Source organism: Myotis yumanensis, unplaced genomic scaffold (genome assembly GCF_028538775.1).
Source record: "Myotis yumanensis isolate MYYU_CA2020_CCGP unplaced genomic scaffold, mMyoYum1.0.hap1 SCAF_10, whole genome shotgun sequence".
Lineage (NCBI taxonomy): Eukaryota > Metazoa > Chordata > Mammalia > Chiroptera > Vespertilionidae > Myotis > Myotis yumanensis.
Window position 1 is genome coordinate 44,660,527 of NW_027223761.1, and position 27,900 is coordinate 44,688,426.

Genomic DNA, 27,900 nt, shown 5'->3' on the forward strand with positions numbered 1-27,900 from the left:
GCCGAGCCGCAGTTTGCTGACCACTGTCCTAGCCCAACTCACAAGCCAGACTCTCGACCCCACCTGGTGTCTACACAGACCTCGGATGGGATACAAGATGAAAGTGGACCAGAAAAGTTAGAGGAGAGAATGGAATGGCGTGGGTGAGAGACCAGAGATCAGGCTGGAGAGAGAGGCAGGGACCCAGATAGGCCTTGACAGCCTGAGGGCAAAGGAAAGCCACAGAAAAGCTTTAAACCAGGGCATGCCAGTGGCCAGGTTTGCATTTTAGAAGCATCACTGTGGCCGCAGGAATGAAGAGTGGATTGGAGGACAAGACTCAGAGCGGCCAGGGGGAGGCTGTTGCAGTCATCTGTTTTGAGATCATGTGGACCTGGACCAAGAAAGGAGCAGCGCCCATGGGCGAAAGTGCAGATCTGAGGAACACTTAGGAGTTCCAGTGGGCAGGCTTGGGGACAGACTGGATATGGGTGGGGAGGGTGAAGGAGCAGCCAGGATGGGATTGAGCTTTCAGGGCTGAGCAAATTGGTGAGCTGGGGTACTTGGCACAATAAGCGGCACATGCTATTATCATTAGTAACAGTAACATTACTCCCTGCTATTCACTTAATGAGCTTTTTATATATCAAGTTTTAGACAGGTCCATGGGCCGGGTACATGACAGTAAGACACAATGTCCACCCTCAAGGAGCTCACAGTCTATAGGACTGTGTGCAGTTTGACCAACGCTACGACAGTGGAAGCATCAGCTCTTCAGGGAAGGCTGCCCTGAGAAGATGCCTGAGCTGAGTCTTGAGGAGCTAAGAAGGTGCAGATGGGCAGGAGTAGCTTTGTGCAAAGGCACCGAGGTGGGGTGACCATGGTCCCTGCAGGCCTCTGCAGGCGACTGGGGTGTCCTGGGTGCTAGTTCCCCTTTCTGTAGGAAGCCATCCACTTGGATAAGCCACAGCCAAAGCTCTTTCTCTAGCTTGACACTGACTTAAAGTGACTGGACTTAGTTGACCTAATCTGAATTCAGGGCAGCAGTGTTTACCGGACAGCATCCAAATGTTATCAGGCCGCCCCAGTCTGTCATAACCTGGCTCTCTCTTGTTTTTCCTGAAAAAAACGCTCTGTGATAGCCCTACCAGCATTTTCAGCCTCATCGCCTCTTGCTGAATTTCTCACTCTTCCACCCCCACCCCCTACCCTAGGCTCCTTCCCACAAGTGATTCCCCGCTTCTGAGTCTTCCCACAAGTGATTCCCCCCTCCAATGTTTGTCCAACTCCTTCTCATTCTCAAAAGCCTGTTCAGGTGCCACCCCTTCTGTAAAGCCGCCCCAGCCTCCCAGGCCACTGGCCAGTCCTTCCTCGGGGCTCCACAGAACTGAGTCCAGCCCTCTACCACTACTCTCATCACACTGGGCTAGAAGTATTTATTGAATGGGCTCTTCTTCCTTACTCAACTGTGAGCTTCTTGAGAGCAAGAAGCAGATCTTGCCCGGCTGGCATGACTCAGTGGTTGAACGTTGACCTATGAACCAAGAGATCATGGTTCAATTCCTGGTCAGGGCACAAGCCTGGGGTTGCGGGCTCGAACCCTAGTAGGGAGTGTGCAGGAGGCAGCTGATCAATGATTCTCTCTCATTGATGTTTCTCTCTCTCTCCCTCTCTCTCTCTCTCCCTTCCTCTCTGAAATCAATAAAAATGTATTTTTTTAAAAAGAAGCAGATCTCAATGACTACTTCCAGTGCTCTGTGCAGAGCTACACAGAGGGGATGCCTCGTAAGTGAATGTGTGATGAAAGAATGGAGTCAATGGAGGGGGGAGGTTCTGGAAGAAGAGGTGATTGGTGGCCAGTATTCCTTAAAACCGCTTTCTTTAACAAAAAGAGAACTTCATTATGTGATAGGAGAGCCAACTCTCTCTCAGCACTTGGGCTTTGCCACCTAACAGAAATTAGCCTTTGACCTCCCCTTTCCAGGTCTCACCACCTGAACTACCAAACCACCTACCAAACCAAACACCATGTACAAAAAGGCCAAGAGCCTGGGCAGGTAGAGGATGAATGAATCCATGATAATCACATGTAAGTCAAAATTTCCAAACTGTCTTATCCCCAGTCATCCCACACTCTGCCTCGAAACTCTCATGCTAAGATAAAGGGCGCATAGTGGGTAGTGCGGTTGGGAATTCTTCCACTAGGAAGCAGAAGAGACAACCAGGAAGATGCTTCTGAGCTACACGGGAGGCTGGAGGGGATCAGGAAGCGCTGGGGTATGAAGAGAGAGGCCTGGAACTGGGGCTGGTCTGTCCCCAGCCTGCAAGAACTCAGGAGACCTGCATGAACCAGGCTCCACAGGAGTGTGAGAACATTTATGTCTTATCCCTCATGCCCACATGGTCATACTCTATTTATTTATAGTCCCCTTTCTGCCCAAACAAACTGCTCCCCTCCAAGAATTAAGCTCTGCTATGAGCACTGGTATCCAATGTGGGAGGCCTCCTAAAGGAATCAGAAGTGAGAACCTCAGTTCCTCAGTGGTGGGGCTATAGGGAAAGGGCCCTCACTTCTCTGAACCTGACTCCTCTCCTCTGGCCCGTGACAGATGTTCAGAAGCATAGACTAACCTCAATGGAGAGGATCATCAAATCAGGAAAGGGTCATGGGCAGAGATGAGACTGTTTATGTTCTATTCTGCCTTGGGCATATGACTCTTAAATTCACAGAATCTTAAAACAATGTGGGGACTGAGAGATGATGTCCAATCCTTGAACAGATGTGGAAATTAAGTCCCAGAGAGGAATCAGGACTTGCCCAAGATCATCAATTTATGCCAGCACAAACTCCAAAGCCAGTCTTCAGATCTGAGGGAGGTGCTTATAGAAATACCCATCCCCTGAGGAACAGGACCAGAAAAAAATGGCTTTAAATTGCAAACAAAAGAATTCAGGTGAGACATAGTAAGATTCCAAGTAGAAGAATGAGTAACAGAAGAAAATTGTGGAACAGCCTTCAGATGGGATCCTGCCCAGGGGCAGGGGATGCCTGAATCATCTCCTCACCTCCCAGGGGCACCCTTCTCACAACAGTCCTTTTATTTGGGAGTCCAAAAGACTCAAGGTTCCTCTCCCAGAGCCAGGCGCCATGGCCAGTCGCTAGGGGAATTTGAGAGGCCAGTCCTAGAACAGGTGCAACAGCTGGCACAACTGCGCAGCTGTTGCCGGACTCTGGCTCAGCAGTATGCAAGCGAGTGAGTGAGACAGAGCCCTCTACTGGTGGGAGAGAGGAGGTGCAGAACTGCCCAGACAGACCTACAGAGGGCCTGCCTGGGCCAGATGTCAGGCCTTCACTCAGGCACCCCTCCCCACTCCTGTACATCTGGACAGGTGGATGGGGATGTGACTAAGCTGAACAGAAAGGCAGGGTCCCCAATGGAGAGTCTCCCTCTACACCCCCTGTCCCATACTCTCTAGGTACTCTCTAAGGGTATCTACTCTTCCCTGGCAGGGCAGGAGTACCAGGCTGCAGACCCCTTCCCCATCCACACCAAAACTCCCTTTTCCCAAGGTCTGAGAAGACTCAGAATCAAGGCAACAGCATCTTTGGATCTTAGAGTCTAAGAATCACAGGATGTTAAAGCCAGAATGGTCCTCAATGATTATCTATTTGGGTCCAATCATTTAGCTTTATAGTTGGGGAAACTGAGGGGCAGAGAAAGGGAACTTGCCCTGTGTCACAATCTGAATTGGTGGTAGAGGCAGAGCTGGAGCCCTGACCTTCTGATTCCATAGGAGCCCCCTTGCCACCCCATCTCTGCTTCTGGGGTTTGGGATTTTGTCACCTGGGAACAGAAGCTTCAAGTCCCTTAGAACAATAACCCATGGAGAAAGGATAGAAAGATCAATGTGTCTACTTCATAACTGACTCTCCTGAAAGCAGGACTGAATTGAGAGAGAAGAGAAGCATGCTGAACACCTTAAGGGGAGGGGCAATTTAGTAAGGGAAGAGCACAAAAGAGAGGAGCTGATGGGGCGGGGGCAGAGCATTGGAGAGGGAGTCAAGATATGAGACAGGTTCTCATTCCATAGAGAGATGAGTGCCCATCGTGACCAATATGCGTGCAGGTGACTCCACCTGGGCCTGGAATCAGCACTGCTCAGTGATCAAGTCAGGGATACGGGATTGGGGTTCAATCTGTGGTCAAGGTTTGAGACTCCGTCTGTGTTGGGAAAAGGACTTCATCTGTGGCTGGGAAATAGAGCTAAGGCTAGAATGACCTTCGTTTGAATAGCTGCCACATGCGCTCACTGGCCCTCGGCATCTGCAGGGCTGGGCCACTTCAAGAGTCTGCAGACTTGAGGATTGCCATCTGTTGGCACCGCTTCTGAAAGCACCTGAGATGTCACCAAGAGGTTTCTTACCCACAACAGGCCTGAGATCTGACTTAAACGAAGACAGGACCTTCATAAGAGACTCATAGACACTGACAAATGACTGCAGGGTTGCTTCTAGATTTACAAATTCTCACTGGTAGACAAAATTAGACTTAGAGGAGTAAAGTGATTTGTCCCAATTCACACAACCAGTAAGTGACAAGTCAGACACTACAAGCCAGGTCTCTATTCTTCCCTTTAATAACTTTGCTGTGTGCCTGTGGGCAAGTCACTAACCCCTTTTGGGCTTAGTTTAACTCTAAGGATAGGAAAATTGAGGGGTAGAAGCAGATGGTTTTCAAAGGCTGTTCCACCTCTGACATCCCAGAATCATAACACCTCACCTAACTCAGTAAGTCTGCTCTGTTATTTCCTGTGTGTCTGGGGTTAAGTTCCAGGCTGTAGCAGAGACTGAATACTGACAGGTCCCAGCGAGAGATACGGACCTGAAGGCCAGTGGCAGCACAGGGAAAGGAGAGCGGAGTGGATCAGGTGGCCAGGGAAGGTTTGCTGAAAGAGGTATGCCTACGCAAGGTGAAGGGCTGACAAGATACGGAAGGCAATGAGGGTTGGACGTGAGCAATCCTGGAAAATGATCTGATTCCAGGGCATCTTTCCAAGATACAATAAGGGCAACAATATCTGGAGGAAAACCCTGGGGGCTAAGAAGGCTGTGCCAAGTGGGAGAGGCGGGCAAGGAGGGCATCCTGTGCTAAATCCCTCTTAAGAAACAACAGGCAAGTGTTAGGAGGAAACCTCCAGGGCTCAAGAAGGGGGAGGAGACATCTGCTGAGTACTAGGCATTGTCCCGAGCACTTGAACACAGGCACCTTCTCTTATCCCCTCAAGAACCCTTTGGGTTCCAGGTGAGCATGTGTCTTGGGCAGATGAAGAGACTGAGTCTCAGAGAAGTTGTGATGTATGGAAAGCCACACCACTGCCAAGGGGCAGAGCCAGGACTTGAACCCAACACTGAGCTCTTCCCAGTTCTTGTTACTGAGAACTGCTAGAAATCTCATGCCGCTGGCAGTCCAGGGGCCACCAGGCACGCAGCCTGCCTTCAGGAGCAGAGACAAGAATGAAACAAAATCCAGCCCCACTGGCTCCAAAGAGTCACCTGCAACAGACAGGTGGAGGCGGGGAGCTGGGCTGTGGAGAGGAAGGAGCACGAGGTGCGGAGCTGGGGTCTTCACCCTAGGCTCTGCCCTGCCTCACCTGGAGTAAGTCGCTGCCTCTCCTGGGCCTCCACTTCTTTGCTGGGTACTTCAGGATTTGAACTAAGTTCCTTCTTTCTTTTTTTTTTTTTTTTAAATATATTTTATTGACTTTTTACAGAGAGGAAGGGAGAGGGATAGAGAGTTAGAAACATCGATGAGAGAGAAGCATCGATCAGCTGCTTCCTGCACACCCCCTACTGGGGATGTGCCTGCAACCAAGTTCCTTCTTTCTTTCTTTTTTTTTTTTTTAAATATATTTTATTGATTTTTCACAGAGAGGAAGGGAGAGAGATAGAGAGAGTTAGAAACATTGATGAGTGAGAAACATCAATCAGCTGCCTCTTGCACGTCCCCCACCGGGGATATGCCCGCAACCCAGGTACATGCCCTTGACCGGAATCGAACCCGAGACCTCTCAGTCCGCAGGCTGACGCTCTATCCACTGAGCCAAACCGGTTTTGGCAAGTTCCTTCTTTCTTATTCAGAGAATCTTTGTTTGGTTTTATATCGTTACAGCATTCTGAGAGATTGGCAAGGGATGAGGGGGGGCGGTCCACCCGCCTATTTGGGGACAGCGAGGAAACTGAGGTTCAGAGATCACATAAACTGGGTGAGGTTACGCTGTGTCTAAGTGGAAAAGCACGAATTGGGGGACTGATACACTTAAAGAAACCACCATATGCCAACAAGTTGCTTTACATGTTTTGTGGTGGGTTTTTTTTCCCTAATTAAATCCTCTCATCAGTTCTGGGTTTTTTTTTTTACTCCCATTTTATAGATTAAGAAACTGAGGTTCAGAGAGATGCCCTCCATGCCTGCCTCCCACCAGCTGGTATTCAACATATCGGGGATAATGAAGACTGGCTTCTCTCACTGTGCCTGCTGCCTCCCAGACTCTCCCAAGCCCAAATCAGGGCTCCTCCCAGACCCCGTGGGGCAGGGAAAAGCACAGGATTTGGAATCGTAGAGTTCTGGCTTCGGGTGGCTTACTAGCTCCGTAAACTTGAGCAAGTTTCTTTTCCCAGCCTAAGTTTTCTCATCTGTAAAATGCAAATGATACCCACCTCGGGAGGATCAAAAGAGAGGACGGAAGGGGAAGGTTATCCTAGGTAGCTCTTCTTTCTCTCCACCAGCTATTTTATTTTTTAAAATATATTTGTATTGATTTCAGAGAGGAAGCAAAAGGGAGAGAGATAGAAACATCAATGATGAGAGAGAATCATTGAGAGGCTGCTTCCTGCACGCCCCCTACTGGGGTTCGAGCCTGCAATCCTGGAATCTAACCTGGGACCCTTCAGTCCGCAGGCTGATGCTCTACCCACTGAGCCAAACCGGCTAGAGCCCACCAGCTCTCTTTAAAATGCAGTAGCCGTTTCCTCTTCATCACACCCTGGCAGCCAAACACAGGGGACGCTGCTAAGGATAAGTGTCCCCCACCTCCATCCTCAGAACACAACGGCCAGCCCTCTCTCAGGCTGCCCTCAGCCTTACATCCTCAGATCCAGGACAGCAGCCCCCTTGGCTCTGAATCTTGCCACGACTCCCCCTCCCCCCGCCGCTCCCCTGCCCCCGACCCCCCGTCTCCCCGTCACCAGCCCATACCTGCCCGCTGAGGAGCGCCACCCTGTAGGCACAGGTGCTGCCTGGGTGGCAGGCAGACCACGTTGGGGTCCCTAGTCCCGGCGCTTTCCCCGCACATCCCGGGGGCTCGCATCCCTCCTCCGCCCACCCCGGGCCTCCACCCGCTACTTACGAGCTCGAGCGTGGGAGTCCAGGGGGAACCAGAGCAGCGCGAGTCCCAACAAGGAAGAGAGGACCCTTCCCGCGGGAATCATCCTTCCTTCCCCCCGGGCCAGGCCGCCAGGTGCCGAGCCGGGACGGGTGTGGGAGGTGGGAGATGAGAGGGACACAGAGGCAGCGGGGCGCAGGGCAGTCCACAGACCCAGGGCGGGTGCTGCTCCGGTGGGGAGGCAGAGAAGGGTGGAGGCGACGGTGAGGACCGCAAGGGATGCCTAAGGTGGGAAGAGGAGGAAGGCGGAGAGAGAACGCGAGGAAAGGAGGGAGAAGGCGGGGAGACGGGGAAGGTATGCCAAAGGGGAAGCGCAGTCCCAGCAAAGGGGAAGGTGAGAGGGAAACGCTGCGAAGAAAGACCGCAGCGGACCGGGGTCTGCCGAGCGCGCAGCGTTGGGCGAGGCGCGCGGGACCGGGGGGCTGTGCTGGGCGCGCGGGTTAGAAGCGGCTGGCGCCCCCGGCTCCGTGGGCTCGAGGTCGGGCCGCGGGGTCCTGGGGCCCGGCGGGGCGGCGGTCCCGGCGGCGGAGACGGCGCGGCGGCCGCGGGGGGAGGTTGCGCGGGGCCGGCTGTGCACGCCAAGGGCGCCAGGCGCCGCGCTCGGGCGCATTTGTACTTTGCCGCGGGAAGCAGGCAGCCCGGCCTGGCGCTGGCCTAGCGCTGGCGCCTCCTCTGGGCACCGCGGGCTCGGTGGATTGGCCACCCGAGGAACAGGCCCACTTTTTCCCCTCCTCTCCCGTGCAGGTCTCCCGGACGGACGCTCCAGGCTCGGCGCCGAGAGGAGGCGAGGGGGCTGGGGAGGGGGAAGGGGCCACCGGGGCCAGGGGTTTTAACCCCTGACTTCCCGCGGCGCCCAGAGTGCAGGAGGGCGGAACGCACTCAGGCTTCTGGTGTAACTTTCGGGTGAGGAAGGGTGAGAGGGGAAGCCGGCTGCTGCGGAGCCTAGAGGCGCTCAGGTGGGCGAGCTGGGCGGTGCGTGCACCGAGCTCGGGCTCTCCGTGCAATCAGTACACTTGTTGTTCTTAATTATGTTTGCAGTATTGTCCGCTCCATCCCAGAGCCTGTTTTCCCACCTCTCAACTGGGAATCTTAATATATTTAATATTTATTATCTTCCCACAATTGTTTTGCTCCCACTTACCATTGCCAACTACCCTACACTTTACCAACGAAGTGAACTGAGAAAATGAACGTCATAGCACTCACATCTGAAAAAGTAAAGGTCCTGATTCCAGGCGCCTAGAATACCCCTACCAGCTTCCCCCTCCCCACACAAGCCCTGGCCAGGCTGAACCCAGCATAGCTGGGTCCTTGGCACCCCCTCTGGCAGTCTTCCTCCCTGTCCCTCTTCCATTCCCAAAGCAGGACCATCTCCCTTAGCCTCTGCAGGGAAGGCCTGCACCTCCCCGAGAGCGTTGGCCATGCCCAGTCCCCTTCAGTAAGGGCTGGTGGTCTAACGTGCGGCCTTGCACACCCCCAGCCCGTGGCTGGTGCTGTATACCTTGTGTTGAATGAGTACTTGAATTAGTAGGATCCTAGGAAGAGAACAACCAGCTCTGTCCAGACAAGGAACACTCAGGCTCTGAAATCAAAAGGGCAGGGTCCTTACCTGGGCTCTCTCTCGAGAACTTGCTGGGACATTGGGGTAAGTACATCCGTTCCTGCTTTGGACCTCAACTTCCTGCCCAGCTTCTCTTGCAGAGCTGCCGGAAACTCCAGGACACAGAGAGGAGCAAGAAGGGATATGGGATGTTGAGCCACAACCCACTCCGGCAGGGAATCACATTTCCAGGTTGAAACACTTCTGACTGGTTGTCCGTAAAGATATCTTCCTGGTCTGAGGCCGGGCTCCCCCTCAGAACAGCGAGGAGGATGCCAGTCTGCCCCCTCCAGAACAGAGGGCACTGGGAGCAACCAGTGACCCCAGAAACAGAGCTTCCTCAGGGCTCTCAGAACCAGGGACAACATGCTCTGTCTCCCCAGTGCCCTTCAGGCTTAACTTGTCCTGTCCCAATCTGGCCAGTCTCTTCCTCTCCATCGAGTACACGGTGTATGCCATCAAGCTTCCTTTTTTGTCTTGGCTTTCAGGGAGTTCAAGAGTTAAGTTTAGCCCTGACCCAGGATGCTCCTCGGTGAGAGCACCAGCCTGCACAAGGAAGGGTCACAGCTGGATTCCAGGTCAAGGGCATGTACCTGCTTTCCAGGTTCCATCCAGCATATGGGAGGCAACCAACAGATGTGTCTCTCTCACATCAATGTTAACCTCTCTCTCTTTGTCCTCCCTCCCTCCCGTCCACTCTCTCTAAAAATCAACAGAAACAATGTTCTCAGGTGAGGATTAACAACAAAAGAGTTAAATTTAGTGCTTAATTGCAGAAATAATGTCACCCCAAGGATCTGGGACACAGATCTTTTCCTTTCTCCAGGTGGTTTAAAATCGGCTGTTGTTGTATATTCACTTCTTAGATGTAAGAGGTGGATTCAGATTGGCCTCCCCTACAGCCTGCTCATTCTACTGCAGGAAAGGTCTCTACCATGAGACCAAAAAGGTCTCAACCCTCCTCTCCATCCTTACTATCCTAGAGTTCAGGCCATCATCATCCCTTACTGGACTTTCCCAACAGCCTTTTAACAAGTCTTCTGCCCCTAGTCTCGGCCGCTCCAATCTATTTTTCTCGCACCTGCCGTAAAAATTATGTTGATCATTTCCACAGACAAATCTGATCACATCACCTTTCCATCATTGGAAATAAAAAGTAAATAATATTAAATGCAACGTGGTATCCTGATTAGATTCTGGGACAGTGAAAGGACATCAGTGGAAAACCTGGTGAGTAAAGTCTATATTTTAGTTAATAGTAATGTTCCAATGCAGGTTTTTTAGTCTTGAGACATGTGGCATGGCTATGCAAGATGTTAACTCTGAGGGAACCAGGTGAAAGATATACAGGGTCGAACAAAAGTAGGTTTTCAGTTGTTCGTATGGAATATAATACAATAATTAATAAATAATGCAAGAATAAACTGTTTTTGCGTACTCACAACTGTAAACCTACTTTTGCCCCACCCTCCATGGTTCTTGGATAAGAACTCTGTACTATCTTTGCAACTTTCTGTCAATCTAAAACTCTTCCAAAAATAGAAATTTTAAGTGAATAAATAACAGAAAAAGACATCATTGGCCTCCTATGACTTCTTGGCCACCCGTGTGGCTCAGTTGGTTGGAACATCTTCCCATGCATCAGAAGATTTTGGGTTTGATTCCAGGTCAGGGCACATACCCAGATTGATTGATGTTCTCTCTCTCGCCCCCCACTCCCTTCCTCTCTCTAAAATCAAGAAAAGCATGTAAAAAAGGTAACAAACAAATCATCAGCATTGGGTTAAAAACCAGTCACATTTTGGCTCCTCTTTACCATCACCACCCACCCTACACTTTACAAACCATTCACCTCCCCCAACGGCATTTCATTTTCATGCCTCCATAGCTTTCTATGTTTTCCTTCTGCCTGACTTTCTCCTCCTTCATTAAGTGAATCCCTTTTTACTTTTCAAAGTCAATTCTCTTCATCCTCCTCCACCCTCCTTCTATTCCACTCTGGTAAAGGGGGTCAAATACAAGGAGCCTAGACTTTGGGTGGTGAGCACACAATAGGGTATACTGATGTTGTGTTATACAATTGTACAGCTGAAACTTATGCTGTTAATCAATGTTATCACAATAAATGTAATAATTTTTAAAAGTCAGCTCTGAGTCACTTCCTCTCTGAGGCCTTCTCTGGATCCCCTTAGCCAAGTGAATTTTTGATATCACTTCGTATTGTAATTATTGGAGTGTAAATACTTATTTGCATTTCTACCCTGCCCTGTGAAGGCAGGGGTCTTTTTTCATTTCTATCTATATTTCCAGCACTTAGCAAAGTCCCTGATACACAAAGATACTGAACAAATAATTGCTTCATGAATGAGTGTAGACCTCAGTGATTTGAAAGATATCATTCTATCATGGGAGGGCTTATAGCACCCCTGTTGCCTTCAGTGTTAATTAATGATTGACATAAACAAGCACTTGAGGAAAATTTGTGTGTCTTCTGTAGAATTGCTGTTGAAGATGGTTGTCCACATATTATCTCATAGCCTTTAAGCAGTGAGATTTGAGAAATTCTTCCCCCAAAATTATATCGATGCATAGCAATATGTTGCACCAGGTTTGTCTGGGACATGCTCGCTTCCCTCCTGGGGAACCCACTCGTTGCCTTCCAAGGCAGCCCATTGCACTGTTGGACAGCTCTGTTAGAACGTTAACTGAAATCTGATTCTCTCGGACCCCCTGCGTTTGCTCCTAGCTCTGTCCTCAGGGCTGCACAGAGCAAGCCAACTCCTTCTGTCTTTTGAGAGTTCTACAGAGATTTGAGGCAGAGAACCCCTCTTCCAGACTCTCATCCTTTCCAGTTCTAGTCCTTGGACCCTTCATGCCACATTAAATTCTCTCTTTCTTCAAATGTGCTGAGCTCTTCTGCCTGTACTCGCCTAAAGTGAGTTCCTTGAGAACAGAGACTACTATTTATCTAATATCTTCCCTAGTCTTCAGCACACAGCTTTGCACACAGTAGCTATTAAATAAAGGTTTGTTGAAAAAATCTCCTTGTTCCTTCAAATAGTTCTCTTGTGACATGTTATTTGTGGGTAATATGCCATCTCTTGGGTTTCAGGCTTGATTGTGTAAAATTAACATGACAATAGGCTATAGAGATCAGTGTCGAGAAAAAGATTTCTTAACCCAGCCCTCTTAATTCTGAAAGGTTCTAATAGCAGATGCACTGCCTGACCAGTGTGGCTAAGTGGTTGAGCTTCGACCTATGAACCAGGAGGTTACGGTTAGATTCCTGGTCAGGGCATATGCTTGGGTTGTGTGCTTGATCCCCAGTGTGGGGCATGTGGAAGGCAGCTGATTAATAAGTCTGTCATCACTGAAGTTTCTATCTCTCCCTCTCCCTTCCTCTCTAAAATAAATTTTAAAATATTTAAAAATATAAAAATAAAAGCAGATGCTCCACAAAAGAGTTAACCTAATAGTACATAATAAAGACTCTCCATCAGTGGTATGTTTATCAACCAGCTTCCTAGGGGAACAAAAGCCCTTGTTTTATAGCAGTTGCCAATTTCCATGGTATAAATACTCCCACCACGGCCAATTTCAAGCTACCAATGTGACACCATTGAATGTGAAGTTGAGAAGAGATGTACAGTAGGACACCGTTATGTAGTATTTCCATCATACAGGTACAACAGATATAAACAATTTCAAGAACATTGATATTAAAATGTAGTTAAATAATTAGGAGGTGATGAGTTTCACTGTTTTGACTTACGTTTATATAATTTAATGTTTAGTAATGACTTTGTTTAACAATCAGCTTGCAAAATTCCTGAAAATTTAACATTCAACTGTCCTGAGCCTTTACAAGCCAGTTTTGGTTACTTTTTTAAAAGATAAAATTGAGGCCCAATTAACATAACATTATATTAGTTCATGTGTATAACTATATATATATATATATATATATATATATATATATATATTAAAATGATCAGCACAATAAGTCTAACATTTGTCACCACACAGTTACAGATTTTTTTTGTGATAACTTTTTATTTTTTAATCCTTGACCAAGGATATGATTTTTTAAATTGACTTTAGAGAGAGGAAGGAGGAATGAGAAAGATAGAGAGATAGAGATAGAGATAGAGATAGAGATAGAGATAGAGATAGAGATAGAAATGTGTGAGAGAGAAATATGAGAGAGAAACATTGATCAGTTGCCTCCCGTAGGCACCCTGACCAGTGATCAAACCTGCAACCTGGGTATGTGTCCTGACCAGGAATTGAACCCACCACCTTTTGGTGTGTAGGATGAGGCTCCAACCAACTGAGCCACTGTGGTCAGGGCTCTTGTGATAACTTTTAAGATCTAATCTCTTAGCAACTTTCAAATATGCAATACACTATTATTAACTACTAGAGGCCCGGTGCACGAATTCGTGCACAGGTGGGGCCCTAGGCCTGACCGGTGATCAGGGCCAGTTGGGGCCCTCTCACCCAGTCCCAATCAGGGCTGGGCCAATCAGGGCCTGCCGGCCAGGGGGAGGAATAAGGGGAGGGACCTCGGGAGGTTGGCTGGCCACAGGAGGTTGGCTGTGGGAGCGCACTGACCACCAGGGGGCAGCTCCTGTGTTGAGCGTCTGCCCACTAGTGGTTAGTGCATGTCATAGCAACTGGTCAACCAGTCATTCTGGTCGTTTGGTTGTAACGGTCGCTTAGGCCTTTATATATATAGATAGGTGCTATATACTGCCTTTACTTGATGATGTCCTGAAAGGAGAGACTCTTAGACTGGCTCCAATTTAGATACATTAGGAGGAAAGTTTTATTTAAAGGAGCTGTCAGAGTTAATTTATTTGTAAAGTGAACAATCTCCATTCTATTCCCAACCTTCAGCCAGGTCAGAGTTACTAAGCCATGTAACAAATATCTATCGATATAAAACCCTAAGCAACCGGTCAACTGTCAACTGGTCAACCATTTGACCGGTGGCTATGATGTGCACTGACCACCAGGGGGCAGAAGATCAATGCAGGAGCTGCCCCCTGGTGGTCAGTGTGCTCCCATAGCAGGAGCACCACTCAGCTGACCAACAGGTGCCAGACTCCGGGCTCAAGGCTGGCGAGCGCAGCTGCGCCAAGTGTTCCTCTCCCTCCTCCTAGTGCCATGGTGGCTGGCAGGCGCAGTGGGGCCAGGATGAGCAGGAGCAACAAGGCACCCAGCCAGTGCTCGGGCTCCTCCCAGGCCGCCTGTGGCTTCCTGCACTACTATATCCCTTGGAGGATGTCGGACTGACGGTTTGGCCTGGCCTGCGGGGATTGGGCCAAAACCGGCAGTCGGACATCCCTTGAGGGATCCCAGATTGTGAGAGGGCACAGGCCAGGTTGAGGGACCCCACCAGTGCAGAATGCACTGGGCCTCTAGCTTACTTAAAACATATTATTATTTTAGAACATCTTCTTTGGGATCTCCAGATATTGTGCATATAGTTGGCCTAAATAAATGTCTGTAGAATGGTGAATGAACCTCAACACCCCCAAGTAATGCCTGGTAAATCGTGGGTACTCAATATCGGTATGAATAAGTTAATGGATTTTCTTAAAGCAAGGTTCACTTTAAGAAGATCCTGTATTGATTTGTATGGGTTCTTATGTGACTATGTGAATATTCCCAAGTCTTTTTTCTCTCTCAGTGGGCCCTCTTGCCAGGACAAACTGCACACAGAAGTTCTGATGGAGGAGGTGTTGGGACCCAGGATGAAGGAACACATAGCCCTCAGTTCCACAGAGCCCCGATGAGGGAAGCTGCGTGGGCATAGAGTGTCCTCAGTGGAAGACACGGAGTGAGATCATCCCTCACCCAGGTCCTACGCTCTGCCACCAGCCAGAGGTCTCCTCTCCTGCAGGTGTCCCCACGAACCAAGCACCAAGAATAGAACTTGTGCTTCTGCCTCCTCCAAGCTCAGGGGGACTTCCAAAGCAGTTTGCCCTCAGAGACTTCTTCCCACCGGTCTGTGAAGATGGAGACAGAGTGCCAGAGAACAGTGCCAAGTGACGTGGGTCCCACAGCCTGATGGCGGCAGGTACCCTATCCATCCAAAGGTGGGAAAGAGGAGCCACCAGATTCCGCTTTAAAAATGCAATCAGGTCATGTCACTCCCTTACTTAAAACTTCTCTATTGCACTTGGAATAAAATCCAACCCTTATACCACATTTTGTAAAACCCTCCATGACCCGACCTCTGCCTACCCTCGGACTTTGGCCGTTCTCCTGGTGCCTGCTCTGCTCTAACACGCCAGCCTTCTTTCTGGTACACCAAGCTGTCTGGATCCTCTGCAGGGTCTCTGCTCTTGAGGTTTCTCCTGCTTGCAACATTCTTCCCTCATCCTTTTCCCTGACTGACACTCCATTCAGCTCAAATGCCGCTCCGTTGGTGAGGTTTCGCTGGCCCAACCCATCCCATAGTGTCCCCATCATTTTCTACCATACTGCCTTGTGCTTTTTAAAAAGGATTTTTAAAAATTCATTGATTTTTTTAGAGAGAGAGGAAGAGAGAGAGAGTGAGAGGGAGAGAGAGCAGGGATAGAATTGGAAACCTTGGCATATGGGGACGACACTCTAATCAACTGAGCTACCCAGCCAGGACGTGTTGCCTTGTTTGATTCCCTTTGTGTCACTTATCATGATTAGAAATGTATTTCTTCACTTGTATATTACCTGCCTTTCCCATGAGCATAAAAGCTCCATGACAGCGTGGGCCTTAATTCTTGATCACTGCTATACTGCTAGTTCCTAGAATAGTGCCTAGCACATAGTAGAGGCTTACTATTTTTAAAACAAATGAAAAAAAAACAGAGGATAGAATATTTACCCGGATTATCTGATTTATGTGAGGAATAAACCTTAAACTCAAGACTCCAAATCCTTGGAAACCAATCACAGTAGTATTTTTATAGTTACTATTACTACCTTCATTTTTATTCATCTCACAACCGTCATTGCCAACAACAGCGCTACACGGCACATGGGGGTATTTACTATTGAGTGAATGAATGGACATCAACTTTATCGCTGACCTCAAACTTCCTTATTTACTACTCCCTTCCCAATCCAACTTCTTGCCCATACTAGGCACCAGCGACGCAGAAGCAATCTTTTTCACCGCATACACCATGTTCTCGTGTCTCTGTGTTTTGACTTATTTTGCTATTCCTTCTATTTGGAATTCCCATGCCTTCTCTGCTGAGTTCTCATCCTTCCTTTAGGACCCAGTTTTGTATCCAGATAGTCAAACACCTCCTCTTCTGTGCTTCCATACTGCTTTGCCTGCACCACTGTAAAAAAAAAAAAAAAAACCATCTCCTGAATTATAGCTGCTCGTTGACATATCTGTTTTCTCCCCTAAATAGTAATCTCCTCGAGGGCAGGGACAGTACATTTCCATCTATGTGTTCTCAGGAACTGTCTCCGGGCTTTCCACTTAGCAGTTTCACAATATTTGCAGAAATCCTCCATCTGGTATTAGAGCCAGCCATGTGCTAGGTGCCAAAGACGATGTACGAGTCAAAGCATGATCCCTGGTCCTGAGGACTTACAATCTAATTGTAGCGACAAGCCTATTACATAGGAAAGTACCGTTAAAAACCAGTGTATTCTAAAATTAAATATGAGACAGCAGTAGCTAGGTGTGCTGGAACATGTAGAGGACTGGGGAAGGCAGAAGACTTGGTTTCTAGTTCCTACTATGCAGCTTTGACAAATTATTTCCCTCCTGTAGTCCTCGTTTTTGTTTTTTTTCTTTGTAAATGAAGAGGTTTGATTAGAAGCCTTTGGAAAATTTCTAAAGCCGGTTCCAGCTCTGACATTCCGAGTTTGGCTCCATGGAAACGGTGTAGAAGAGACCGTGGGGAGAGCTCAGTAGTGTTAGCCTGCCCCCTGGTGGTCGCTCAGAGACATCACAGTCCTGGGAGCGGCCCATAGGCTTTTGTCAGGAATGGAGATAGCAGAGCCTGGAGGCTAAGGAAACAAAAGGAACTGTGGGACAATGACCGCTGTGGAAGAGATCCAATCAGGTTTCTCACTGGTCACTTGGTGTAGAATCCTATCTTCCTGAAGGACGAAGGAACTTGGGAGGCCATGCTCTCTGTTCTCAGTCTCCAGCAGAATCCACCTTGTATCTATTTCCAAACTAAGGAAGTCAATCCTTGGGAGGCTGTTTTGTGACACCCTTCCTCCCCCCACCCCGACTTGTTCTTCTGATTCCATCACAGTGTTCTCATCTGAGGCCAATTCTTCATTCTGGTCAGTATAAGTATCTATTTAATTAAGACAAAGTGGGGGTTTTCTCGCTCCCCCTTTTTCCTGGAGTAGGGTCATGAGCCCTTCCTTCTGGGGCACTAGTGGTCGGCAAACTCATTAGTCAACAGAGCCAAATATCAATGGTACAATGATTGAAATTTCTTTTGAGAGCCAAATTTTTTAAACTTAAACTATATAGGTAGGTACATTGTTATTAACTTAATTAGGGTACTCCTAAGGCTTAGGAAGAGCCACACTCAAGGGGCCAAAGAGCCGCATGTGGCTCGCGAGCCGCAGTTTGCCGACCACTGGTCTAGGCAAAGTGAAGGTAAGAGGATTTCTTTGATGAGATGGGAAAAAGAGGTAGACTCCACTAGAATGAGGCATGTTCTGTACATTGTAACAGGTGGTCAAACTAGCAGAGACAGGTTTGTTTTTTGGCTGTTTCTCTGAAGTGGGCTTAGGGACGACCATTTGCCCATATATTTCCTCAATCGCTGTATGTTGAACTTCAAGGACTTTTTTTTTTCTTTTGTAAGTATGCTCTTTGAGAACTTAAAGTTACCTCTATTCCTTAAAAAAAAAAAAAAAGAATCACCAAGTCAAAGAAGAAATTGGTTGCTTGAAACACTAGGCCAGAGCCTTGAGGAGGAAGGATAGAGACTCTGAGGGTAGGGAAGAGAGGAGGGATGACCAAGGGGATGGGAGGGAGGTGCAGAGAGACAGATTCTAGGTGGATATATCGTTATCTAGAAGGGAAATTTAAAGAAATTAAAGAACTACTTTTCTCCACTAATGTGCTTGTTAAACAGGATTTTTTCTTTTTGGCAATGCGCTGTACTTTGAACCTTGCTAGACATTTAAAGGCATAACTAAGGAGTTAACATTCATTCATTCCACAGCATTGGAATGTGTCAAATACTGTATTTCAAGCTGGTCTCAGCATCCATACCTTGCCTGCTATGTTTGCTGCTCAGTTCTCAGCACCTGCCTTATCCTGCAACATGGTAGGTGCTCAATAAATAGTTGTTAAGTAAGTGACTGTTAGCTGCACTATATTTTTTCCAAAGATATCTCAACTCCGTGGGGTGGGATGAAGTCTGCTTAGATTATTTTTATTCCTCACTGATAATTACAGGATTGAGAGTTATTCTTATAAAATTCCAATTCATATGTAACACTCCCCTGGTCCAAATATTAACCCTTTTAATGTCCCTCAATATCCCGAGTTAATTTCTCTATAAAATGGAAATAATATATCAACCTTATGGGGTTATTTTTGGTTTAAATTAGATATATTATTGCTTAGCAGGCACTAGCACATGGTAGTTGCTCAATATATTCTAGTTTCTTTTCCTCCCCAATTTTCTAGCCTCATGTCCAACTCATGTAGCCACACTGAATTCCTTACCAGTCCCACACAGATCCTGAACGGTTTTACCTTTATGCCTCTGCCCTTGTTTTCCCTCTGCCTGGAATGCCTTCCCCTGTCTGCCCGGTGAACTCCTGCTCATCTTTCAAAACAGAGCCCAGATGTCCCCTCCTCTGTGAACCTTTTCCAACCCCCTCCCCAATTTTGTTCTCTGCTTCCACCGCACCTTATATGTGTCTTAGTTATAGAGCTTGCAATTCTGATACAATTCTCTTTTTTTTTCCTGTTACAATTATTTATTAATGCTTTTGCCTCTCTGTTAGACTGTGCTCTTAAGGGGGCCAGGAATCAAACTTATTTGTACTTTTAGAGTGTTTGGAAAGAATCTGGAGGAGGCTGGAAAGAGATGGCTAGAAGGTTTAGCATTGCAAAAAAGAACTACCTCTTCCTCTGAGACAAAAGGGAAGGAACTGAAGATGAGTAATAGTGTAGCAAGTATCTTTAAAGCAGAAGGGAAGGGGCCGAATCTCAAGGGGGAATCTGGCTTGAGGAAGAAAGAGGACAGGAAGACGACGCCACCAGAGGAGATGAGGAAGGTAAAGGAGAGGTGGTGCTGGTGCGGTCGGAGAGACTAAGCCTCCTCCTTCCTCATGTGTGAGGTCTCAGGATGGACTCAGTGCCTGGGTAGCAAGAAGGGGTTCTTGGGTCTGAGACAGGAGAACAGCCTGTCTTCAACTTGGGAGTTTTTTCAGTCCAGCAGGGAGAAGCTGGCGCCTTGACAAGCATTTTCAGGTGACACCTCAAAAACAACAAACCAATGTCCTGGTCAGGGTTGTTTGATGCAAACAACAAACAGAATTTGTAACCGAAGAAAAGGGGAAATTGACGGAAAGGATACAAACTGTTGACGGGAAGGCCCGGGAGCGGAAGATGGAAAATGGGTAATAACCCAGACAGGCCAGGCAGCGGGCACCACAGCCAAGTTCATGCCTCAGAAGCAGTCTGACCTGGCCACCGTCCATGGTAGGAACACCAACCTCCACGGGACCCACTGTATCTGAACACTTGCTGCCTCTGTGGCTCTGGAGAATTCTAAATTTGTCCATGTGTCTTTGCAGCATTCTCCGAAGAGTCAAAGCTCAGAGAGGAGTGTCCAGGTGGCTGAGCCTAGGTCAGCTGTCCTGTTCTGGCTGCTTCAGGACAGGGAGAATCTCTTCCTGCTTCAGCTGCCCGGGTCTCTGCAATACTGCACAGGATGGGGCATTCTCCCAAACAGAAAGAAGGCTTAGGTGCTGATGGCAAACGAAACTAGACAAAATGTCGACCACGTCCTCGCTTTTCTAGACTCCCTTTCCTTTTTTTGTCAGTTGTCATTTATGATCATAACCTCAGGCTCCTGGGCTTGACATGTTAGAACCATTCCCGTCTCCCTCATTTCCACACATAGTGAACAACTCTCCAGATTTCTACTATTTGCCTTGTCTTCGTTCACTGCTACTGCCTTAGTAAGACTCCTTGGGCAGCAGCAATGGAGGAGAGAAGGGACTGGGAATTGGAAGTCAGACTTCTAGAATGTTAGAACTAGAAGAGATCTTTGAATTGATCTGTTGGTGGTCTCAGTAGATCTGAGGTGGGACTTTGGCGTGTGTGTGTGTGTGTGTGTGTGTGTGTCTTTGTGAGGTGCACCACAGTTGAGAACTGCTGAATCCCAACAGCCTTGCTTTACAGATGAGGAGACTGAGGCCCAGAGGGAAAAAAAAGTTACCTGTTTGAAATGACACACAATGAGTCCATGAAAGGGGCGATGGGGCCAGGACCCACCCCAGATCTCCTGGCTTTTGATAGAGCGCTGTTCAGACCTCTTGCTTTTTCCCTCTGCAAAGTGACATTTCCTGTCTTTATTTGTATCCAAGAAAGCAATGCTACGCTTCTGTGGCTCAGCTCCTCCAACAGCAAACAGGCTTCAGATTAAGAGCCCCAGACTGTCAAGAGCGAACAGCCCACTCCAAGGGCCCCGTCTCTCATGGTGGTTGGCTTGATCCCTGGACCACAGGCCTCCCTTGTCAGAATCTGGGCACAGAGTCCTCAAGAACTGCAAGTGGGAAGTGAAGTGAGGAGGACCCCTGGACAAAGGACAGTGCAGCTGAGGCCATACTTCTGTGTCTGGCAGCATTCTGACTGTCTGGGCCTCGGTAAACACAAGCGCTGTTTCAATTACTCATTGACCCTTCTTCAGTTCTTGACTGTTCTCTAGCCATCTGGTTCTCATCTTGGGAATCCACTTCTTTCTTTTTTTCTGCTCTCTGCCTTGGATTGGTTTACCACCACCGCAGGCACTGTTTCCGGACAACCTCATGGAAACCCAGGGCCTCTGATGCCTTTCATTGCATTGCGTTGCTTCTTTGGACTTGGCTCTCCGTACAACACTCGTGTTTTCTTATAAAGATTCCCAAAAGGAAATGTCATTTTCCTAATGCCTTCCTGCTCCAAAACTACCTTAGTGCGAAAACACAAACAACAACAGCGAAAAAATAAAAATAACGCAAAAAAACAAAGGATGGGAGAATTGCTAGAGCGGACCTGTATCAGAGGGGAGCCATTCTTTCTCCCATACTCTCTGCACCCAGAAAGGGGGCTGGCATCCAATTCTGAGCACCTCACCCAGTGCCTAGCCAGCCAGGGATGACGTGGTCCGAGGTGTCTTTTAGAAAGCAACTCTACGAGCTGTGGACGACGGATTAGAGGAAGGGAGGCCTTGGGCAGGAAGACAATCTATCCAAACGACTGCCATCGTCTAGGTGAGAGGTGAAAAGACCCGAATGGAGCCGTGGGAGAGGCATAAAGGGAGGATAGGCGAGAAAAGAGCCGTGATGGTGGGAGAATGGACAGAACTAGGACACCGACAGGTGTGGGAGACGATGGAGAAGTAAAGGTGACTGGGTTTGGAGCTTGAGGAATTGGGAGGAATAGTCCCTTACAGTGGTTCTCAACCTCCTGGCCCTTTAAATACAGTTCCTCATGTTGTGACCCAACCATAACATCATTTTTGTTGCTACTTCATAACTGTAATGTTGCTACTGTTATGCATCGTAATGTAAATATCTGATATGCAGGATGGTCTTAGGCGACCCCTGTGAAAGGGTCGTTCGACCGCCAAAGGGGTCGCGACCCACAGGTTGAGAACCGCAATGAGGAAAAGAAGAAGAGCTGTTTTGGAAGGAGGGTGGGGAAAACAACAACAACAAACAGTGACTTCAGCTTTGTACGTCAGAGATGCAGCCATCCAAGATGACATCTCCATCAGGCAGCTGGATATGCAGGGCTGCACTCAGGTCCAGACTGCAAGACACAACTGGGGAGTTTCAGCTGGAAGAAACTGTGCGCAGGAGGTGGGGGAAGGTGGCGGGGAGGGGGGGGGGGGTTGGGGGGAGCGGGGGCAGAGCGGCCAGAGGCTGAGGGAATGAGGAACCCCGGGAACGTGTTTTTCCAGCCAAAGGAGGGGAGCCCCAGGAAGGACCTGGAGAAGGATATGGAGATGAGGACGGACAAGAAGCTGTTATTTTTGGCCCTTAGCTTCTGGCCACAGCAGGCCTGCTGTCGGCCACAAAGGCTACCCTCCTGTCACAGGCAGCCCGGAGAGAGACGGGGTTCTGGATAATTTACATGCTCCCCACGCACTTTAGCGTCAGGTAGGAGGCTCCTGCAGGATCAGTAAGTGCAATTACTTCATAAAGTTTAATGTCACTCAGAACTCCCAACAAACCCCTCAGTTCTCACCTTCATTCGGTTGCATAAAAGGAAATTGCAAAGACTGCCGAAGGAGGCTGAAGACCCGCTACCGACACTGTAACGGATACTAATGAAGTCGCACCTACCACCAACCAAGTCCAGGAAGAACCTTCTCCGGCCCCGCCCCCTCATGAATATGCAGATGAGCGGCCGCCGCTCACGGCCCGCCCTCCACTCCTCTCCCTCGCAACGGACTCGCCCTCAAACGGGAAACAAGATGGCGGCGGCGGGTCCGAGCACTCGGGCCTCCTCCGCGGCGGCCGCGGCGGCGCTGAGTCGGCGGAGCCGGCGAGGCCGCTGTGACGAGATGGCGGCGGCCAAGACGGGGGCGCCGGGCCGGGCCTCGGGCCCCACGCTGCTGGTGCTGCCGCAGACGTTGTTGCAGCCCCCGCCGCGGTCGGAGGAGCCGGGGTGCGCCGGCTGCTTGGAGACCCCGGGGGAAGCGGCGGCCCTGCCTGGCGGCCACTCGCTGTGCCGAGGCTGCGCCCCACGAGCCGCCGACGCCGCGGGCCCCGCTTGCCTGCGCTGCCGCGCCCGCGGCCCGGGTTGGGCCCGCCGTCGGACCCGCGACGACGGCCAGGCCCTCGCGGAGGTGCCGGGCGAGCGCGCCCGCCGCCAGCCGGAGCGCTGCCGCCCGCGCCGGGACGGGGGCGCGGCCGCCGCGGGGCCCAGGCCGGAGCCGGAGCCGCGCACCGCGCCCGCGGAACCAGGTGGAGCCTCCCCTCCTGTTCTTGGGGTCCGGGGCGAGGCCGAGCGCGCCCAGCGCCCCAGCCCGGCCTGGTGCGCGGGTGGAGGGTCCCAGGCCCGCGGGGGCGGGTGCGGAGTGCCCTTTCCCCCGCAGTTGGAACAGGGCTTGGCCCGCGTGCATGATCTGGTTCTGAATGTTGAACTTTGGAGAAAAAGTAGGGGCTTGATGGACGTGGAGGGGCTTCTGCGCCCCGCGGGAGTCAGAAGTTTGGAGGGCGCCCTCGCATTCTTGCAACAAGTCGGGGCCAGGTTGGGACCGCCGCGCCGGAGGGCCCAGGGGTGCTGGTTCGTGTGGGGTGCAGAGCTAGGGGGCGGCTCGCTGGTGGGGTGCCTGGAGTTGGGGAACAGGTTGCATGTGAGGATGCGATGGGAGCTTTTCAGCCTGGAGATCAGAGTGCGTGAAGGGAATGCGCCCTGTTGTGCATGGTTAGCACAGCCTGGCACATAGCGAGGAAACGGCAAGCGACAGGGTTTGATGCTTCAATAATAACACTGATACTGAGCTCCAGGGGTAGGTACCCCAGGAAGAAAAGAAGCCGGGGGGCGGGGGGTAAGAGCTTGGGAAACAGATGGGTTGGCGGGGGCTGCTTTTCTCCCCGCTGCAGGGTAGGCTTCCTCCGATCATCCTGGCAATTGAAAAGTTTCAGGGCTGCCGCCGTCAACTTTGCCTTTCTGATCGCCTGCAGCCTGCCTGCCGCTCTTGACAGGGTGCCCCGCTGAAACACAAAACTGTGGCGATGGCTTCGTTTAGGACCCCGAGACACACCCAGCCAACACATCTGCTTTGATAAAAAATGCTTGCCTAGGAGGTCTTCAGGAGACATAGCCGGGAAAGGCCGGAGAGTTGCGCCTTTTTCGTTGGGAATTCTGCCAGGTGTGATTTTCGGCGGCGTAGAGGAGGCAGTGCTTGTGCAGGAAAGTGCAGTCTCTGGGAACTACAGCTCCCAGAATGCCGCTTGTTTTGATTCGAGCCGTCAGACACCTGCCAACGGTCCTAGGGTATCTTTTCCTTCTGCGTCTTGCCTTCCTGTGTTTCCTCTTTTAAACCGCACAACATCCTTAGGAGATAGGTACTGTGATTTCCATTTAACGGATGGAATGGAGGCCCAGAGAAGTTAAGGAACTAGCCTAGGAATGAAAACCATATCCACCTGATTCCTGCTCAGATGAGGGATGAAGGACTCCTCAAATGTCATCTCATTTGGGGATGCTGTGTGATGTTCTCATATGCTATTTAATTTGCTTCGAAGTCTGAGATTATGTCCAAATGATAAGACGGCATTTCTCCGGTCCCCTTGTTTTAGTACTCTTGATTATATGGTCAGATACGATAGAAATTTCTATTTTTATTTCTAAAACCTGGACTCCCTTGTGAAATACCCTGTCTGAAATTTGAATCAATGGGGAGGAAAATGGCTTAATGATTTATGCAATCTTTTTCCCTTGAAGAAATTTACCCAAGTGTATCAGTGATTAAGGAAATTATATAAAACGAGATTCCAAATTAGGATCTATTGAGTCACTTAGTATCCATTCAGTATCCAATTACTTCATATGTTTATATGAATACCACAATGAAAATATTTTTTTCTTAAATTTTCTTGTTGGATCATTAAGTGTATATAATTACATGGTTATTAAATCAATGCATTATAGAAAAATAGTGCTGGACAGGAAATTACCTTCTAGCTTCAGTAGGTTGTCTGGACCTCTTTAGGTTATATATAGTATTTTTTAATTTAAAAACTTAATAGGCAGTGCATTCACATAATTCAAACAATGTAAGAAAGTACACAATAAAAGGTTCCTCCTACCCCCATCTTCATTTCCCACTTCCATCAAAAATTCTTGTTTATTCTTCCATAATTTCTTTATGTTTATACATGAAAATTAAAATATATTTTATATTTTTATCTTTTTACACAAAAGGTTATATATTATGCACACTGTTCTGTAACTTGCTTTTATCAAGTAACAATGGAAATTTTTTCATATTAGTACATAGACGATTTCTTCATTCTACTCACAGTTGCAAGGAATTTCATTGAATGGGTATAACAGTTTACTTAACTGTCTATTGTGGACATTGAGGTTGTTTCCAATTTTTCCCCATTATAAATAATTGCTTATAAAATTTTTACATAAGTGCATATGTGCATTTTTATGGAGAGGTAGCTTTCCTCAGATTCTCAAGTGTTTGCAAAGAAAAGGTTAAAAGAATCATTGCTTTAACTCAGGTCTCCCATTCTACAGAAAAGAGAAATGAGGCCTAGAAAAGAGATCAGCTACAGGTCATGTGAGTTAGTAACAAATAAACAAGGGCTGAAAGGGTAACCCATTAATAAAGGCTAAAATATAGTCTAATTCACAGTTAAGTGCTCATAATGGCTTTTAATAGGGAAAACTAAAAATAACAGTTTCATAACAATTTACATTATACTTTTAGGAGTGAGAAACAAACAGAATTAGCAATTTCAGGTGTATTCAGAAGTATTGCTTTTAGTATTCTTTTGGCATAGTTAAGTCAATTGCAAGAAGAAAGGTCAGGCCTGCTTTATATTACTGGAAATAAAATTTTGTAGTAAATACATTGGTGTTAAGTGAAATTCTTACAATTTAAAAATGTTGAAGCTTCATGGCTCTTTTGTATTTGTATCATCTATTTAAAAAAAAAAAGGGAAAGGAAGAGTTTGATTGTTGAAAATGTTAGTTGTGCAGGTGACATTTTTTTTTGCCAGCTTCTTGGCAAGCTTTAAAGTTCAGAACCTTAATGATTCCTGTGAAAAATTTTTTATTTTATTTTTATATATATTGTCAATTTGCTTTTAGATATAATATCAGTTGATTTGCACAACACTGTTTGTGAGGGCTAAGTCAGTGATCATTTTAAGATGAACCCAGACTTCAACTTTATGTTCTTTGAGCATCTGCACTCATTGTATATATTGACATACAAAGCATTTGTACCATCTGGAGCAATGTCCAGCAAGTATGTAATGAATGCCTACTCTTTGCCAGGCACTGTTCTAGGTCTTTGGGAGACATCGAAGGTTGAAATATTCAAATATCTCTCCCTTTTGGAGCTTATATTCTAAATTTAGAGACAGTCCTGATTCATTGATTTTTAAAAAAGAAAATTTATCACACAGGTGTACATAGGTAGGTTTGCAACTATGTACAACAGTAACAGGCCCCATTGTTAATAATTAATGAATATTAAGAATTCATTTAGCCTTGTGATTTGAAATCAAGCATGCTCATTTTAAATTATACTGCCTTTGAACTTGAAACTAAGACATTTTTAGGACAGTTCTTTTTCTTCTACCATGGGTAATCATTAAAGAGAAAAGCTAGACAAAGGATGATGAATTTTTTAAATTGGCAGTTTAAAATTTGTAACTATTTGTAGTATTAAAAGTGCATTTCAAAAATTGAATAGATTAAAAAAATTGAATTTCCTTCCCTTTATCCCACCCCAAACTCCTTGTTCACTTCAGATTAGCATTTATACATTTAAGCATTTTTCTCTTTCTGTGAAAAACAAGTAGTTCTCGTTTATTACTCAGTTGGCAGACAATGTTTGCTATGTGTGCAGCCTAAATTGCATTTAGGAGTAATGAATAATTAAGTCATGTGATTGTAGTGTAAAAGGACAGGAATTTCCCTGGCCTGTATGGATTTGTTTTAAAATGTATAAAAATGACTCAACTTCTTATCCTTACTGACTCATATTCCAGAATTTGAGAGTGTCCTTATGTGTTATACTAATGCAGGAAATATTTGCCATGTACTTATGTGCTTTTTAAAACTCAGAATGAGATCACCTCACCAACTAAGCATTAATCACCATAGAAGGATTCAGGATTGAGCAGCAGGAATTTGGGAGGTATTCATTTTTGTTCATTCATATTTCTTGTCTAACTTCCAGTTAATCTTGGAAGAGTTGCCTACCTTGAATTTGTTTATATCTGAGTTTACTTGGATGTAGGATATGTTTGTCAAATTTCATTTCACTAATTCAATGAGCATTTTGAATCTTACATTTATCCTGTGTAAGATAATACAATAAAAAGATGATGAATAAGATATGGTCCCTGTTCTTTAAAATTCCACAGTCTGGTTGGGGAAACACACCTTATCAAATAACAATACAAAGTGGTATGTGAGGTAAATGCACGGTGCCAACAGAGTATAGCAGCAAATTTCAACCCTTTTCATCTCATGGCACACATAAATTAATTAGTTATTAAAATTCTGCAGCACACCAAAAAATGGGTATAATTTTGATTCATTCACACTGGATGGCTTTGGTTGTGTTGGCTTTTTTTTTTTTTTTTTTAAACCATTTAAGGGAAAAGAGGTCAGTGCCCCTGACTAAATAGTCAGGTGTTGCATGTTTTAAAAATTCTTATGGCACACCAGTTGAAAATTGCCAAGGGTATATGAATGGGACAATTGACAGTCAGGAGGAAACCTGATGAAGGCATTTGAGCTGAATGTTGAAAAAAGAGTAAGAATTCACCAAGTTAGGGAGGAAGGGATGGCCACGCCAGGCAGAAGAACCTGCATGTGCAGGCATACGGTACTTGACATATTCAGACCGACAAGAAATTAAATATAGATGGAATGGGGAAGAAGAGAGATTTTTCCTTCTACCATGAAGTTAGGA

The 27,900-nt window shown here is 47.5% G+C and overlaps 2 protein-coding genes across 3 annotated transcripts in view; one reads left to right on the forward strand and one right to left on the reverse strand.

Annotated features, from left to right (window-relative positions):
- The window catches only part of CHRDL2 (chordin like 2), a 33,178-nt gene extending 25,229 nt beyond the window's left edge, over nt 1–7,949 (reverse strand). For both annotated transcript variants that reach the window (XM_070426859.1, XM_070426858.1), the window contains exon 1: nt 7,387–7,949. In XM_070426859.1, the coding sequence (XP_070282960.1) occupies nt 7,387–7,468 (82 nt within the window). In that variant the 5' untranslated portion in view covers nt 7,469–7,949. The remainder of the gene's footprint in view (nt 1–7,386) is intronic.
- A 14,752-nt stretch (nt 7,950–22,701) lies between these two features.
- Nucleotides 22,702–27,900, forward strand: part of RNF169 (ring finger protein 169) — a 59,083-nt gene continuing 53,884 nt past the window's right edge. Inside the window, exon 1 of the mRNA XM_070425621.1 lies at nt 22,702–23,194. Within this exon, the coding sequence (XP_070281722.1) occupies nt 22,702–23,194 (493 nt within the window). The remainder of the gene's footprint in view (nt 23,195–27,900) is intronic.